The 18,187-nt window shown below is 41.5% G+C and overlaps 1 protein-coding gene across 2 annotated transcripts in view; it reads right to left on the bottom strand.

The window, feature by feature from the left end:
* Nucleotides 1-18,187, bottom strand: part of LOC100679440 (B-cell receptor CD22) — a 70,383-nt gene that overhangs the window by 19,199 nt on the left and 32,997 nt on the right. For both annotated transcript variants that reach the window (XM_031930425.1, XM_031930426.1), the window contains exon 2: nt 6,841-7,046. In XM_031930425.1, the coding sequence (XP_031786285.1) occupies nt 6,841-7,046 (206 nt within the window). The remainder of the gene's footprint in view (nt 1-6,840; nt 7,047-18,187) is intronic.

The following is an 18,187-nucleotide window of genomic DNA, read 5'->3' as shown; positions in this document are numbered from 1 at the left end:
CTTTTTTTCTGCGGCGCGTGTGCGTATCGGGTGCCACGTGTTTTGAAATTCGCGGTTTTTAAATTTGAAATCCAATCAAGGAAGACACGAAATGAGCTGTTGAGCTTTTTATCGCGGCACGAAATGCGCGCGGTTTTATAAACAAACGATTTTTTATTTATTTACTTTTGTATATCGCGAATCCTGTACATCGACGATCACCTTTCGTTCAAGGTTGTGGATTTCATTTGAGGAATTTTTCGTCATTCGAATACGTAAAAATTTGATACGCAAAAATTGAGGTTCCAGTGAATTATTGAAAGCATAGATGCATATTGATGGCGTTATCGTGACAAAGGACAAACCAAGAGGACGGAAGGAAATAGAGAACCGAAAACGAGGATAACGACGAAACATAAGACTGCACGTGACGCAGAAGAATATGCCAATATTAAGACTGAAGGAGAATAACAGGCACTAACGAGCCGACGACTATGTTAAGAAGTCCTGTGAAGAAAAGAAAATACTTCCTCGCTCTTTGCTATGATGATTTTAAGGAACTAGGTCTCATCCCAGAACATTTTCTTTGCACGGAATTAACTTTCGCATGCAGGTATAAAAAGCGAGATAAAAATATAACCACCTTGAAAGTTTGAGCATCTCGTAAGACAGGCACAAAAAGGTAAAAGTAGTTCGAAAGATATGAAAAGAGGGATGGCTAGAGAATAAATAGCCTGATGCTAGAGACAAGTACCGCAGCAAAAGCATATGGCTGTTATGAAGAGGAAGCATACATTGAGCGAAACTTGACGTAATGTAATATCCATTCTGAACTACGCATTTTATAAATAAACAACAAGATTTTGAAAGCCAGTCAAAAATAGGTGGACTACGTGCCTTTAATATGCAACACAAAATCTCGGTTCACCTTCTTTAAAACAACGTTTCTCCTCGCAAAATAGTTCTTCAAGTCGTTTTTTTACCAAAGTTGACAGCAAAACCCAATGTATTATACAGTTATTATTAAAGCAGTTCGATCCTCTAAGGTGTCCATATTATCTTCACTCGCCACTCTCGCAAGCATCACACAGCAATTCCGCCTTTGTCAGCGAGTCTCCATCACGTGCAAATGCTTCACACCTTCCGAAACTAAAACGGAATATCAATGCAAGGACGCATCCCCCAGACGTGAACAGCCATTTGAGGTGTTCTCTCTTTCGCAAAGAGCAAGACTACTGTGATAAAGCGAATACCGGCTCCGCAAAGAGAGGAAAAAAAGCTCGATAAGTTTTTGCTCCGCTCGAGCTTTTTCCAGCTGTATACGAGGCTGCTTATGCTGCAGCAGGAACTCGAGGCATCTTCTGCTAATATCCACACTTTATATGCTTTCGCGAACGATAACAAGGCTAGTTTACCGAATAAATCGAACAATCACGCTGCGAAGAATAATTTCAGCTGCGTAAATAAAGCAGGGCCATAAATTTGCATGCTTAATTTCACAGTTCTCTCTTTTCTGCGTCCATTTAATACACAGCGCTGCAGTATAGGGGGTCATTAAAAGAAGCCGCAGACCGCGAGAAACTTCTCTATATGCGGCGACGCTGAAAAGTATTCTCCAGCGCAGCGAATATTCGAACTCAGCGATAGAAAATGACTGCGGAGGAGAAGTGTTTTTCCGGTCAGCAGCCCTGGCGCACGAGAAAACACGTCGATGCCTCTGCTCGGTGTAAATAGAGACTTTTGGGATTCGAAGCTCCTTATGGATTTTGGTGAGGTCTGACAAGAAGAGAAAGCTGAATAATTTTTTTTTGACACTTTAGCTATCGTTGAAAGAGCGAACTGTATGTAGTATCTACCAGCGATGAAGAAAGAAAATCAAAAGGGGCGAGTAATCGGATTATTGTTAAATCCAAGCAATGGTGCGATTCCGATATAGCGAGAGAGAGAGAGAGAGAGAGAGGGAGAGAGAGAGAGAGAGAGAGAGAGAAGGAAGAGGAAAGTAGCTAAAGGTCAAATGAAATCGTAACTTACCGTCCAGCTGAATGAGAAAACCCGTTATATCAAAGCAATTTGTAGAGTAAAAAAGCTCGGGGAAAAAGGAGTCAGAAATTACGGGGAAGAAAAAGCTCGTAAATCAGCCGTATCGATCTCGTGCCTCGACGAGAAGCCCGAGCTGCTGCTTTTGCGCTTTCTCTCTTGTACTTGATTCGCGTGTTGGACATCGGGGGGTATAAGCCACCTACCGGTAACCGCGGGCAAGAAAACGCGCAAAAAGTGTCATCCCTCGGACAAGCACAGCCGGTTCTCTCTCTCTCTCTCTCTCTCTCTCTCTCTCTCTCTCTCTCTCTCTCTCTCTCTCTCTCTCTCTCTCTCTCTCTCTCTCTCTCTCTCTTTCTCGCACACACACATAGTCTCCTTTGCGCGGCTTATACGGCGCACCGGCTTAAGACTCTTATTTTACTCCTTATACTCCCACTTCTATCTACCTCTGAGCATATGTGTGTTTGTCCAGTTATTTCATATACTCTAGTGCTTTTTGTCCTTACCTTTTTTTCTGGCGTTGCTACGCGATTGTCTTCATCTTTTATGCGGTGCAAATGTAAGAAAGGTAGCCTTTGAAAGAATTTTTCAATTTTTGTCGAATCTCATTACTTATTTCTATTGAAAATAAACACGTGAGAAAGCGAGTTTGTAAGTTTGCAGAGAAAATGATGTTATCAGACGACAAGAGAAAATATCGGATTTTTACCCGAATCCAGTCTCGCAAAACTTTAACTTTCAGAAAATTGTTTCCTCGAGTTTTTTTCTTCCTTTTCCTATCCAAGAAGAATCGAAAGATATTAATAAGTCCGATAAGCCGAAAGTTTATTAGAAAAGCTCGATATTCCTCGAGCGTCGGTGATTAACTGGCTCGATAAATTTTTTCGGCTATTTTCTTGCTCTTCGCGGCTTGCTCCCGTTCTCTCTCTCTCTCTTGACAACTTCCAAACTGGTTTTCGCACTAGCCACAGTACACAGTCCGGCTTAATTAAGCTGACTTATGATGTCAGGCTTGGGATAGACAGGAAGAAGGTCGCTCTTCTACTTCTATTTGATTTTAGCAAGGCGTTTGATACGGTATGTCACGTCAGGCTACTCGGAAAGCTATCCTCCTTCGGCTTCTCCGAGCAGGTTATCCGCTGGCTTGCATCTTACCTCTCTGGAAGAGAACAGGCCGTCATTGATGACAACAATGAGATCTCTTCCTTTCTACCACTAAACACCGGTGTCTCACAGGGGTCAGTTTTAGGCCCCTTGTTGTTCTCGTTGTACACCAATGATATTGGTTTTTGCCTAGATTCCGATGTGTCCCATCTAATCTACGCGGATGACCTGCAGATCTACAGCCAATGCTACCTCGAGGAGCTTGACTCCTGTTCTGTCAGGATGAGTGCTAACTCCGAGAGGATAATGGGCTGGGCTGCGCTGAATAGACTTAAACTAAATGTAACTAAAACTAAGGCTATCGTCTTGGGTTCCCCCTACTATATAAACTCTCTACCTTCTACTGCTAACACCTATATAAATATAGGGGGAGCCCAGGTCAACTTTGAATCATTGGTGCGCAACCTGGGGTGGTGCTTGACTCCAAACTTACGTGCTCACTCTTCAATATACCGTCTCTATTTTTTTCGGAAAAGCACTAGCCTTAGATTGCGCCAACATTTAGTGCAAGCACTTCTGTTTCCCCTCATTGACTATTGCTCACTTGCTTACTGCGACCTGACTCAGGAACTTGACTTAAAACTGCAGAGGCTTGTCAATACGGGAATCCGTTATATCTACGGTGTGAGGAGGGACGAGCACATCTCCCCTTACAGGCGTGAGCTGCAATGGCTTAACACCGCCGGACGTAGGAAATATTTCATGGCCTGTTTTCTAAGAAAAATTTTCAACACCTCAATACCTACTTATCTATTAGCCTATTTTGATTTCCACGTCGCGCTCAGGCCTGTGAGGGGTGAGGTGACTTCACTGGACATCCCGTCTTTCAAGACGGAGACGCTGAAGAATTCATTTTTCATCAGCGCCTCCTACCTCTGGAATAGCCTTCCATCTCATCTTCGCAACACACTATCCATATCACACTTTAAACAAGCAGCTAAAAATTACTTCTTCAATCTGGAAAATACATAAACATCACACAAACATACACACATTCTCATTCATCTCATTTCACACTCTTCACACGCACTAGCACCCTTACACAAAACACCCTTACACAAAATTTTTATTCTTTTATAATATACTATAATTGTATATGTACAACACAATGTACAACAATAAAAAACAATTAAATCTAAATCTAAATCTAAATCTAAATCTAAATCTCTCTCTCGATCTACTTGTTTCGCGCTAAGCTCCTTGTAACCGGGCTCAGCGAGCTTTGTAGCATAAGGCTTTCAACAAATGAACTCCCTTTTACCGCCCCTGCCGCTTTTACCTTTACCCCTCCTGCTCATTAACCCTGAGATGTCTTTCCCGGACTAGTAAGCCCGTAATTTAGCGATCTGAGAGATATAGTACAACAATGCGCTACTTTCTCGACTACCACCCCCTTCATCCTTTTTTTAGGAGGGTAGAGCTTGCACGAAGGAGAGACAATACTTGCGAACTTCCTACATATATTTTTCGGGAGACTCATTTTCTAGAAAGCGTAGTTCCGTCCCTTACAAGAGGCGCTGACTTTATGAGGCTGGTGGTAGGACATATCAACAAGATGTTGCGTGGTTTATTGATTTTTCAACTTTGTCGATTCAAAATACGGGTGTGATTTTTCGACGTTCATGCCATTGAAATGAAATTCAGCTACACGTCAGTTTATTTTGAAATTCGTCATTGTAAATAAACTTTTTCGTGTTGAAAGCATTTTCCTCAAAATTTTGTTGGATATTCAAAGTTTTCATAAAATGATATTTTTTGGGTAATTAAATGAAAAAAATACCGCTGCCAATTCATTGGCATGTAGCATCCTCCAACTAAATTTATAAGTCCAATAAATAAAATATTGTTTTAATATATCTATATATCTGCTTGCTAATGTATGAGGCGATATTTGATACACAATTTAATAAAAGTTTTAGATAGTTCATTGTCCAAAAGTTTGCCGACCCCTCTGTTTTCTTATTATAGAATACTGTTAAGTATAAGTACATTTGTGCTAGTGCACGAGTCAGCGGTGTTCGTGTGAGCGCGTGATGTATGAGTGAGAGAGAGTGGAAAGGAAACTCTAGTTCCAGGGCGCTCGCTTGAAAGAGAGTTGTCAGAGACTATATAGAGTCCTCGGTAGTAGCATCACGCTTAATATAATTATTATCTAGTCTTACATTTTATTATATTAAATTACACTTAATAAATACTTAATAGTGTATTTATTTTCCACCACCTTATCAAATACGAACACTGTCGTCAATTTTTTTCACAGAAATTCACGCATGTTTACATGTGTTCCTAACCAACCTAACCATCAAAACAGCAGGTTATTCATTAGATAGGTCGCTCGCGCAATTTTCAAGAAAACGATTTTTACATTTTAGCTTTTTACTAGAAAACCGCTCGGCGAAATTGTTGAAATTTTAGCAGCAGATAGCTTTTTTATGGCGAATCACCAAATGAAATTTTGAAGCATTTGACTACATTGTTTTAGAGATACAAGAAATCAAAAAATTTTCAAAAAAAAAAATTGAAACCTTGATATAGTACGAACCATAGGGGTTTGAAAGCTGTGCAATAAACTTAGCCAAAACACATAAAATATCTACTTTTCCCGAAATCTCAAGTGCAATAAGGTCTTTTTGCGTCCGTAATCGAGGTACAAAAAAAACTCATTTTTTCCAGTTTTCTATTTATTACTGAAATAATAAGTAGTCAAATCACTTGAAATTTTAATGAGGTATAGTTTGACACGTGATCCATTAACATAATTTTTTTCGCGAGGTTAGTTTTATGATGTTTAGTTTCAGAGATATGAATTTAAAAAAAAATCGCCTTTTTCATTTTATCTGCCCAAAAAAGCAGTCAATCCCGAGCACCAAACGAGAAAAAGTAGGTAATTTTATTCTCTTTCAAATGCATCATAGCTGAATTGTTTGTAACAATGGGATGATTGAAAAAAACGGAAAATAGAGTTTTTTAAAAATCAAAAAATGGCCATCAAAAAAATATAGTTAAGAAATTAAAAAATAACTGTTTTTTTCGATTCAGAATCCAAAAATATATATGCATGTCAAATTTTATTGATATTGACAAAAGTAGTTCCAGAAATATTACGGTATACATACACACACACACATCCATACGGACATTTTCTAAAAACACTTGATTTGAACTTCTAACACACTAAAAAGTATTTTCTAGAAGTTTTGAAGAAACTCAAAATTTTACTATTACAAAGCTTCTTCTAGGAGGAAGCAATACCCGTTTTTACATACTGGCTATCAAATTCGACTTTTCATACTTGTTTATAACGTATCGAATTTTACAGAACTATAAAGAGGTTTTTATTTTTCGGTTTCAGAAAATCGAGCATTTAAAAAAGTGTCCGAGCATCGCACGGAAATTTCTCGAGCCGTCTCGAGTCAGTATTTCCATAAAAATGTTCCGGTGCATCAGTCAAGAAAAATTCTGATGTGCTCTAGTGAGTCTGAAGTTGGATTTCTGATATTTTTACTTTGCCGACAGATATCACATCTAATTTGGGAATTTCCAGAAATGCTTTTTATACCATAAACTTCATAATTTGTGTTTACACATCGTCAGTTTGAATTTAAATATTTGTTGCTTTAAGAATTTTAAAAAATAATCACATCATTCTATACTTACGTTAACCCGGATGCCTCGCACAGGGAAGATGGCGTGAGGTGGATCCTTCTTGGGTACATATCGATAGAATTCAGCCTCGTCCAAGTACCACTTTATGACGTAAAGTTGGACGTTTTCCAGGTCGTAGCTACACGTAAGTAGAGCCGAGTCTCCGACCCTTACCCTCTCGGGTACGGTTATCTTCAAACTTTTCAAACCCGTGGCACCTGTAAGAAACAACAATTTATAAATTTTTTCAAAAGCGCCCTTTCAAAAATTTCTTATAGCAATATTTAATTGAAAAAATTGAATGACTCTTTTTAATTTCCGGGTTTGCAACGCGCTCAAGAAACTTTCCGCAGAATGTATATTTGAAAATGTTTGCTGTTCAAGCACGGCATATGCGCAGTAAAAATAACTTCTGAGTCCTGATGAAAAGCATGAAATTTAAAGTTTTCCTCAACTTTGTCCCTCACTACTACCGCGTATACTTCGCCGAATGCAAAATTGAATGTTTCTCAAAAAGTTGCTTCCGTAAAAACTTGTTCCATGAACCTTTTCTTTTAACTTCAAGAAATTAAGAAAAGTTCGGCAACGAAAAAGCTCGAGTCGTGCTTGACCCCCACAGTCACGGAAAAATCATTGAGATTCCGCACTTATCGGCAGGCGCGCATTTTGATTTCCGATTGAGCTTGCATAATGCAAAAGAAGAAAATAGTGTCGGCCGCGTGTGGGGCTCATAGGAATCGCGAAATGGCAAGTTCCCCGCTTTAAAAGCACCAACGACGTTTGAAGAGTCTTACAGCCCACGCCGCAGTCCAAGAGTATAGACACATCGAGATGGAGGAACTCGAATAAGGACGTATGGAAATCATGCGAAATAGACGAAGAGATAGAAGGAAAATGCCGAGGGAAAGGGGAGATGCGGAACGAGCCCGAGAAAAACCGAGAAGGAAGGCTCTCTTTTTGAAGGAGGAAGAAAGAAATAGCCGTGGAGGTAGCTCCGTGTATGAGTATACATATGTATAGGTCGAGAAGAGGAGAAAGAGTTACGGGTCAAGGTGCAGGCTGGGAGACGAGGAACGTGGAGAGAAATAGAGAGGAGGGTTTTAGTTGGGGGAAAAAATCTCTCTCCCATGCATATTTATCGCGGCGACGCTGGCCTAACGTTGCGTTTTATAGTTCTGGGTCTCGTGACCGATTATGCGTGAAATGGGACTGGGCTTCTCTACCGAAGATGCTGGCGAGTAGAGAGAGAGAGAGAGAGAGAGAGAGAGAGAGACAGAGAGAGAGAGAGAGAGGGAGAGAGAGAGAGTGTCTTCTCGGGAGGATACTTAAAGCCGCGTTTTATAAAGCGCCTCTGCAGGAGACGCCAAGGGTGCTTGGAAATATAAAATATTATGCGCAATAGTCGACTTCTTTCTCACAGTCTCTATCCTTGGTTTTTTTACTCCTTCTTCTTTTTTTATACCTAGGTATGGTTCTCTATACATATCTATACCTATGCCTTGGTTAAAATAGAGTTGCCATTTTTACACCTGTTACAACTGGCAGCTTACGTGTTGACTTTCGCGAATGTACGGAGACATGTTCGGGAATTTCAGTTCGGCGAGTAAAGTGCCGGGTACAGCACTGCCGGGGGGTTTTAAGGTGACCATGGAACGAAGCTATACGCTTGGCTGCGGCTTGACGTTTTGACCGAGACTCCAAACTGGCTCCTACAAGTTAGTCGAACTGGGGTCTCGTTAAATACTCACCTTTCTTCGTTTGCGCAACCGCACACCTGATTGCGACGACGTCTCACCCTACCCTCTACCCCATTTGGCCCATCCACCAGCGGTCGCTGGTGATTTTCAATCAGCTGTAACCGCTGCTCACTTCAATTGTCGTCTTTAAGGAAAATTAATTCGTCTCTTTTTTGTTTTTCGCATAAATTCGAATGCTTCCAACTGTCGATAGAAGCGCTTTACCGTCTGCAAGCTTCTCGCTCCCCCCCCCCCCCCCCCCTCGTAACAGCAGTTCTCTCAGAGCACTATAATACAGAATCCCTCGCATTGAAACTCCGCGCCGCTAACGAGCTGCGCATTCGCGAATCACGAGTGACAAATCAATCCCGGAATCTGCGCTGAAAGCTCGTGTCCCCGAGAAGCGCACAAAAGAGAAAAAGCTGGAACGCAGCAAGTTTTCCAGTATAATATCGTGGAAAGTTCTCTTAGCGGGAATTTAAAAGCTCGGCATTTACGTCTCGCAAGAGGCTTAAAAATTCTCCGCAAGCTTTAGCTCCCTCGCACTTTAGAGCTTGCGATACGCGGTCGATGTCATTGTTCGCTCGGGCGAGTACGTATAGTGCCGCGCGGTATATATACGAGTGACCATTTAAGAACAGGAAAAGTACAAAAATGGCTTGCCTTCCCCTGCAGCTTCGCTTTCGAATTTATTTTCTGCATCAGCCTCTCTGTATAACTGTACATCTCGACTGGATCCTCTCCCTCACTTTCTCTCCCTCTCTCACTCTTGGTCTGTATATATGGTATTCTCTCTCCGGCGGAGTCTCGCACACTGTTTCTCGACACGGCTTGCATTACGAAACGTTAATGCAACACGGAATTCCACTCGGAATTTTCTCTCTCTCTCTCTCTCTCTCCCTCTCTCTCTCCTGCTCTATGGGGACGTGCTGCAGCTTAATTGCCGGCCGGCGATGTATATATGCATGTGTATGGTATATATGTGTCGAGCGGCAACAGAATCAACGGTAGCCTTACGTGCGACCGCACAGAGCGAGGCACTTCTGATAAAACAGATAAAATTCAGCGGCAAATGAGCTTGCGGGGAAAAAGAAAGAAGAACCGTCGAAATAGCGCTGCCTGCCTGCCGAGATCAAATTGCGTTTTACGGCTCGCTAAAGTGGTTTTATAGCGCGCTGAAATTTCGAGCTTTTCTTTTATGCTTCCACGTGGCGCGCGCAAGCTGCCTGCCATAATGTTAATCTAATAATTTTCTGCGGGGGCATTAACTTCTTTTTTCTGTTTCCTCACGCTCCGCATATTTTCTCGCTCTTTTGCACTTTTTAAAGCACCTTCCCTGGCAAACTCGCGAATCAGCATAACCTGCTATTAGCGCCATAATTATTACACCGCAACGACAGGCAGTAAACACCCGCGTAGAAATTCGATCTCGATCATACTTACGGCTTCTCCTTCCCTCCGTTACACACGTAATAGGCTTCGCTCGCGAGCTTTCCCGTGGCCGCGGCTGCGGATTCCTTTTCAAAAGGAAATTATTGCACGCAGGTCTCCCTGCGTAAGAATGGGTACACCGAAGCTTGCGCGAAGAATAGAACGCGGGGGCATGATTGCGTCCACGGGCCATTGTTCGCGCTGCGGAATACTCTCCGGGCATTTTGACATGGAGATGAGGAGCTGATATGAGCCGCGTAGTACAGTGCAGCAATCCTTCGCTCGATGCGGGGGCGGATGGGCGGGAAAGTCATTCGCTACGTCAGAGCGCAAGCATTGTTCGATTATTCTCATCCCCTTTTCCCGCGTCAATCCGGTTCGAGCGAGGGTTGTGATAATCTCTCGGTATTTATTCATTTTTCTACATCGATTGCAGTTGTTATGGGAGATTGCGATTTTGCGCTAAACAGAATATAATGGAATTATGATCGGGAGCATTATCAGGCAAAGTATAGGCGACCCGACGAGGCGTATAATCCCTGATTCTCCGATTGTCCGCTTGTGTTTATCTAGGTATATGGAATCCAAGTAAAATCATAATGAGTATTAGCGCTGTGGGTATGTGTAGAATAAGTAATATCATTGTCCTGCAGTTGTTGTTCTGTTTCAGAGGGTAATAAAGTGGATTTACCGATATTCTGCCGCGCAAAAGTGCACGAGCTCGATAATCGTGTAATACGATTCGACGCATTTACCTATGCTGCGCCAACTCCGCGTCTACGCATCGAATATTCAAGCGCGTATCTTGCAGTATAGCCGCTTTAATATCTCTTGGTGTACGAAGCCATATTTCAAAGGACGCGCTTTGAGCTTGTCATGATTAGTCACCGTGAGATACAGAGCTGATGGTAAATAATTAATAGCCTCGAGCACAGAGGAAAAAGGCATCAAAGGATACCCCACACACACAGAGCTATGAGAGAAGAAATTTCCGTGAAAACGACGTGGAATAATTTATTTCATACTTTTGCGCGATTGAGAAGCCCATACGTGTGCGAGCATTGCGGTCCACGCATGATAAATCGCGCGTGAACGTCAAGCTGCCGGGGTCAGGATTTTTCTTTGCGCACCTGTGTCAGCGCCGAAAAAAGGCTGGACGCAATCACTCCTTGTCGGATTTGCAGCGTTTCGCGCGCGCATGTATGTATGAGGGCGGTACGATTGGACGGACGTCTTTTTTTTCCATTTCCGCGCGCTGCGCCGTGTGTGAAAATCGATGTGCGCGCTTATTACCGCGCAAGCTTCGGCTTCTGAATTCGAAAATTCGACGTACGCTGTTGCTGGATAATAAACACTCGTTATATTTACGGCTGCTGCCGAGCGGGCCCCGTGTGCAAGCTCTCTTCGAGCTTTCAGGTTGTATTGATGGATTTGTATTGCACTATGCGTTATCTTGGTTATTATGTAAATTGTTGGGTTTGAACATTTTTTTTTACATCTTTGTATTGCTTTGTATTAATAGAATAAAAAACGCCTTAATTACATACGCCTGTCGTATTTATCATTGTATTAATTATCATTTTGGGCCAAAGCGCTAATGTAGTCGCATTATGAATTCTGAATGTAAGCACCAACTGTGAGCAATAATTTACATCCTCGAAATGTATAATCGCTCCTCCAATAATTATTTACCGTGTAATAAATAACAATATCGCTATAATAATGTATTTATTTTGAACTACTGTAATTTGATTTTGCACTGGTGGGATTATTTAAGGTGTGATGAATTAAAAGTGACTCTCTTACTGAGGATTACGTCTTTAAAAATGTCTGTAGGATTTGCATTTTTTCCGGACTGCGTTGAACTTTGCAAAGGATTATCGAAGGTCGATAATCCGCTGTGTTAATCCGCAAAAGCTCTTATCTTAATAAAAGGATTTTCTTCTTTTGTTAGAATTATTTATCACTCTACCCTTTACCCCCTGCTCTCGACGCAGAATCCGAAATTGATGAGCGCGGTAACAATGATAAATGTATGCATCTGTTTATTATGCATTACGTCGAAATGATAAAATGTTGTAATAAAATGATTATTTGACACACAAGTCTTCTGATATTCAAATATCGACAAATCAAATTTTAGATAATTTAGTTTATCAAAATCAGCTTTTTCATAATAAACGGTAATGTACAGCAATTAGACTGGGAAACAAAGTTGAGCAAATCACAAATAATGAAGATTCCCAAGCAGAAACGAAAATTATCATTGTCCTTGTTATGTTTTTCTTGGCGATACATCTTTTTCGGAATTTACTTATTATTCTCTGGGGACTCAACGTGCTTTAAGGTCACTAGTGCAGAATATCCACCGCGCGGGAAACTTTTCTTCCTGCGCTGTAAAAAAAGAACGAGCGTAAAAGTAAAGAGTAAAGCAAAAAAAGCTCGCTCCCGTTTTGCAAGCGAGGCTCACCAAGAGTTCTCACTATTCATAAACTTTTTAAATATTCAAGACGGATTACAGCTACGGACTAAGAAACGTCATAAATCGATCAATGCTAATGAAGAAAAATAAATAGTTGATTGGCGTGAATCAAATATTCAACAGTGTCACATTTGTCCCAACGGATACGGCATGCAAATCAAAGATAAGATAACTAAAGCAATCAATTAATGAGATTAAGAAAGGTCATCGAGCATACAGCTTTGGGGGAGCTGGCCCGACGCCAGTGGCTAAAGTAATGTCGGTATTATCTTCTGCACGGGCGCCTCAAGAATGTCATGAGGAATTACGCAAAAGCGATTCTAATATATAGGTGAATTTGCCCTGAAGCTTCAGCCAAGTCACTCAATACATCTTTTAATCGAACCCGGTGAAAGACTCTTCAGGAAAACTTGGTATTGGCAGTAGAAAGAATAGCTCTTGGTAGTTCGGAAAAACGTCTTCTCCTATAATGACATCCAACTTATACGTCAAGATAGCATTTGAAGCGCGATTTTTTTTATACTGATGTTGGTTGAAATTGTCGGATGTAATTTCATTCTGTCTCAAAGTTTCCGCTCTATGAAACTGTATAGAATATTGCCGTATCGGGAAATGAAATGTGCGAGAATGATATTGATTTTCTTACTCCATTGTACTTTTGCCTATACTTACATTTACATGCATATATTATATTCCACTGGATATTCAATCAATAACATGAATAATGCTTATTTTGAATAAGAAACAAAACATCGTACCAAATAAATGCCGAATTCTACACCCACGCCCCATCGACACGTTAAGCTCTCTCGACTATCGAAAAATAAACTTCAGCTGCGCATTAAAAACTGCTCTTCGCCTTTCCCAAACACACCCATCGGGAGTTTTGGGTATTCAGCCGCAGAAGCAAAAGCTCTCTTTCTCCCTCTCCAAGTAAAGAGAAATACGCCGAGGAATCCGATAGAGCAGCAGCAGCACACTCCGCAGTCGTCTCGTCCGTAAGTAAATAAACCCCGCATTGTACCGGAAGCGCTTGGCAATGCCGGCAGAGACTACAGTATATACTCGTCAATGCAGCGCAGGTATACCCACACAGTAGCTGCCAAGAGTCGCAAAACAGTGGTCCTCTCGCGAGATACGGGCGAGCTTGCATGCAGAGCTTGCACGCGAAAAAGCTTTTTTCCGGATAATTTTGTTTGCCGGGACTATTTTCACGCTGATTTCGTGCCTCCATCACGCTACTCGTGTGTACAAAAACTCTGCTAAGGAAACATGGAAAACAGCGGCCGAAAATTGAATTTTCTATTATTTGCGAATCGAGGGAGCTTTCATACCCGATATCTGCGTAATGAAGTGTATGTGCAAGCTTCTTTTGCACTTCGTCGCGCTAATGTACGGAGGAGAGGATATGGAAAAAAATTCAATGATATATGCAAGAGATTCATTCAGAAGACTGGGCGACGCGAAACCTTTGGAATGAAGGCTAACCTGCCGGGCTTATCTGGCTGCTCGTACACACGTGCGGGATTAGCCGTGAATTATCCGTAAACGCGTGACCCGACTTCCCTTGTGATATATTTCGTGGGAATAAAGGAAATGCCCTTTTATGAAGTATAGCACTTACTTACTTTTTCTGTATGTGTTGAGAGTGCTCCACACCTCGATAGACGCGCCACTCCGAACTACCAGACCGGAAGTGATTTTGGTCAAATTTTCTTGACAAAATACGGCGTTATAATAAAATTTAGATAAACCAAAAAATTTGGAACAAATAGTTTGATTCGTTGTTCACCTGGGGAAACTCTCCTTATAGTGTTTATCAATTTACAAGTTTGTTAAAAAATTGAAAGAAAATGCGACCTCAATTGTCGTCTGCTCGGCATAAAATCAGCTGTTTGATTTACTCAGAGAAAACGGTTTATTAGGAGTAATTATGTAAAAATTCATGCTAAAACGAAGTTTCCCCACGTGTAGCATGAAATAATAAATCGATAAAAACTCAATTCCAATTTGTATGATTATTCCAAAAACTACGATCTGTCAAGCAAAATCAAAAAGAATTTTTTCGGCTTTTAATTTTAGTATACGCCAGTAGGGCGCGCTTATTTTCACACAATGTTAGGGGACCCTTGTCCCATAGTTATCCGGCTCAATGTAACTCATTTTTCAATATTTTGCACATTTTGTCGGCAAAGCGCTGCACTCGATCTTGACTTCCGAAATAATCGTAGAGCACTCTTAATTCTTGTTAGTTTTTGTTCTGGAAATCAGTGATTAATGAAAAGTGTTTGGTAAAATGAATTTAATTTATTTAAACAGAGTAAAATTTCATTGCAAAATATACTTGAAATATTTTGGCAAATTGTTTTTGAGAAAGCAATCTGCCGAAGCAATTAGCGGCGGTTTTATTCCCTATGGGTTTTATATCACTGTATAGACCATATACCGCAGTGATATAAATCCGTATTTGGTCAGGCGGGCATGTCGAAAACTCGAAACCAAATGGAGCTTCGAGAATTTGTCGAATCAATACGCGCGGTTTGCTGCACTCCCTCGTCGCATATGCAACTATTCTCCTTTTTTTCGCTTATCGTATTGTATAGACTTTTGCTAGACTGCTGATAAAAGCTCAATAAAGCTCTCGCATAAACTCTCCTTAAAAACCATATTTTTATCAATAATTGTTGGCAAAAACAATAACGTTGGCAGCACATAAAATATCTCCACGCTGTGTAACACTAAGCGCGCAATAAGATAACTAGGTAGCCTATATAGCCTGTGGCAAATATGCGTCCGGCACGTTTGAAATTCCACGATAAGCCGCTTGACTTCCCCTGTCTCAAAAAGCGCTTCGAATTCTTGGTGCGCCGGAATTTTCGAATATCCTCGTTAAAATATACAGCGCCAAGAAATGAGAGAAACGGAGAATTTCAGTGTTTACACCAAAATACTTTGTACGCGGTTTACCGACGTCTCACCCTCCGTACATAAAGATTATTTACACAGCTAATCTGCTTAAGCGTTTTGTCGAAGCACACCCGCTATTTTTCCCTCCCTTTCAGACGCGCTGTGCGCTAATTGCAGCAGGTGCCATAGAGAGAGAGAGAGAGAGAGAGAGAGAGAGAGAGAGAGAGAGAGAGAGAGAAGCGGAAAAGACGAGCGAGCAGAGGGCGGCTGTCGGGGATTCGGGCGTCGTCTGGTCTCTCGCTCCTTGCGCGCTCGTAATTCAAACGCGTAATTAACAGGCATATATCACCGATACCGATAACTCTTCCGTCGGAGTGTTACGGACGCGGTGCCGTGTATTTCGACTTCATAATAGAATCAAAATCAAGCCGAATCGAGGCGCGGATCAATCGATTCGCTGTCGCGTATTAAATTTGAACTGTTCGGCAAGTTTTCTCTTAATTAAAATCAATTCGTTATTCTCGAAGAAAGCTTCTGAAGCGTGATGTGTTGTGAATATGGAAATGTTTGATGAGTTTTTTTGTGCGGCTAAAAAATTAAATTAAACTCTTCTTCGGCAGTGGACACGCCGCTGTGTACTTATTTTTAAATTTTTGTTTATAACCATTGTGATTCATCGCCGTAGCTATGACGCTGACGGAGTCTCTTGTGGGCTACAAACTGAGCAACACATAGAAATGCATTCTGATATACATATGAAAATTACTTTTTATAATTGAACAGAGATTTAAGTAGATGATAGGATTAGATTGCGAATAAAGTCTCGAACTAGATTTATTCGAAAGCTATAATTGCTTTACGAAATCTCAAAATAGTGGGTATTTTTCTTCACATTACACCTTTTTTCCTTTTTTCAACGCAGGTCATAAAGTTATAATTTCCGCGTCAAGCACTACTTTCACAGAATGACCAACAAACTTAGCTATACCATACGTTCCAAATGACGCGAACAAGCCTCGCCAGAGAAAAAAACTATTTTTAATAACTTTATAAAAACCAGCGTAAATTTTTTAATACCCAGCACACACAGCTCTGAAAAATCCCCCATTACCTCAATAAATGCGTAAACAAAAGCACACTTGCTGGTAATTTTTGCCTCCCAAGTGTTTGCCCCCTCCCCCTATCTCAAGCTCTTTAAACGTCTGGCCCTATACAACGCGCGTCTGCGTCCCTGCTATTCGGGCACTTCTGTTATCGCTCTGCCTGCAGGAATAATTATAATTACGTTGACCCCGAACATACACATGAGGCTGGACGATGCGGGCAATACCGGGGGGTAAGCGCGAGCCAGACGCGCTCTGCAGTGTCGAGCTTCTGGCCACGTCAGTCTCAGAGGAGCGTCCGCGGTTTCCAGCAAAATGACCAGTCCTGTAATTCAGACACTCTTGCTCGTGACATTCGGCTCGACGAGCCGCTCCATCTAATCGCTCGTGAGGAGTGTGTGTGTATGCGACGCTGGATGTGTATAAATACTGCGCGAGCTGGCCACGAATGTGCCTAATTCTGTCCGCTGAATTGCTGTGCGTTATTCTTAATTCGTTGTTTGGATGTATCGAATATGTGTGAATTACTTAATCTCTTCCGAGGAATTATTCACCCGTGTTGTTGTAGCTAAGGTGGTAATAACCCAATACAGCTTAGTAGGTTCGATAATCGATAGCCCTAGTATATGCATCCTTTATTAAGTTGCCCGTCGATATAGCTCCGAAGAGCTTAGGCAACTAAGCGCTTGGAACAACTCGACTATATCCGTGTATATAATAAATTATAATTGGATGGCAAAGTTTATTTTTAATCATCTAAGGTCTCACAAATACATAAGTGACCGATATAACTTCCCAGAGCTTATATATGCAGTAGTAGTATATCATTCGAATAATAAATGGCTTCATTAGTCTCGCCGATATCCATCAACAGACATTAGCCGAAAGCATTAGTTTCAGTCCAACGAAATCTCTCTCTATAATTGATTATAATCGAACGAATAATTCACATACCCCGATACAGATACAACTCGGCTCTTAAATAATTGACCCGTGAAACTGTGTAACTCCGGCCTTAAAATTTATACAATCCGCAGATATCCCCATTCAGCAACTGGGCGGACTTTCTCGCGTTCATTAACTTTCCTCGAAGCAGATAATAAACGCGCGCGCAAACACACGTAGAATATCGGGCTAATTACTTTGAAAAAGCAGGAGAACAACTCGGAATATACAGGTATACACATGGTGCACATGTCGCTCGGCTCTTGGCATTGCTCCCACGAGTCGCCAATTCGGCTCTTTTCCCCAACTGCAGTAGCAGCAGGCGCAGACTTAATTAAGCATCGACACAGTGCTTGCAAGCGCGTTGTAAGCTTCTGCACCGCTTGGACGAAATGGAATAGAACTAATTGCTCCCTTATAAACGCGTGAGAGTATATACACGCGCTTCTCGGGCAGATTCACGCCGCCGCAGGTGCTAATTGTCGGAAGATGAGTGTGTGTTTTAGTTTTTTATAACTTGCTATTTCGATAACGGTAACCACTTGGATTTTCAGAAAATTGAAAGAGTGACATTCACGACTTCACCCGAGTCTGTTCTTATAACGTTTCGGTTGCGGTTACTGCAGCTCGTTCTATAAATTTTCGATTCGAATTTCCCGCCATTTTTTTATCCACCCCTTTAAAGCTTGCAGAGCATCAGAGCAGACTTATTTGTCGTGGTCGTCTCGCGGATGCAAGAAACTGAGCCGAGCACT

This window comes from Nasonia vitripennis, chromosome 4 (assembly GCF_009193385.2).
Source record: "Nasonia vitripennis strain AsymCx chromosome 4, Nvit_psr_1.1, whole genome shotgun sequence".
NCBI classification, from domain to species: Eukaryota; Metazoa; Arthropoda; class Insecta; order Hymenoptera; family Pteromalidae; genus Nasonia; species Nasonia vitripennis.
Note: the sequence above shows the minus strand (reverse complement) of the source record. Positions and strands in the feature narration are given on the sequence as shown.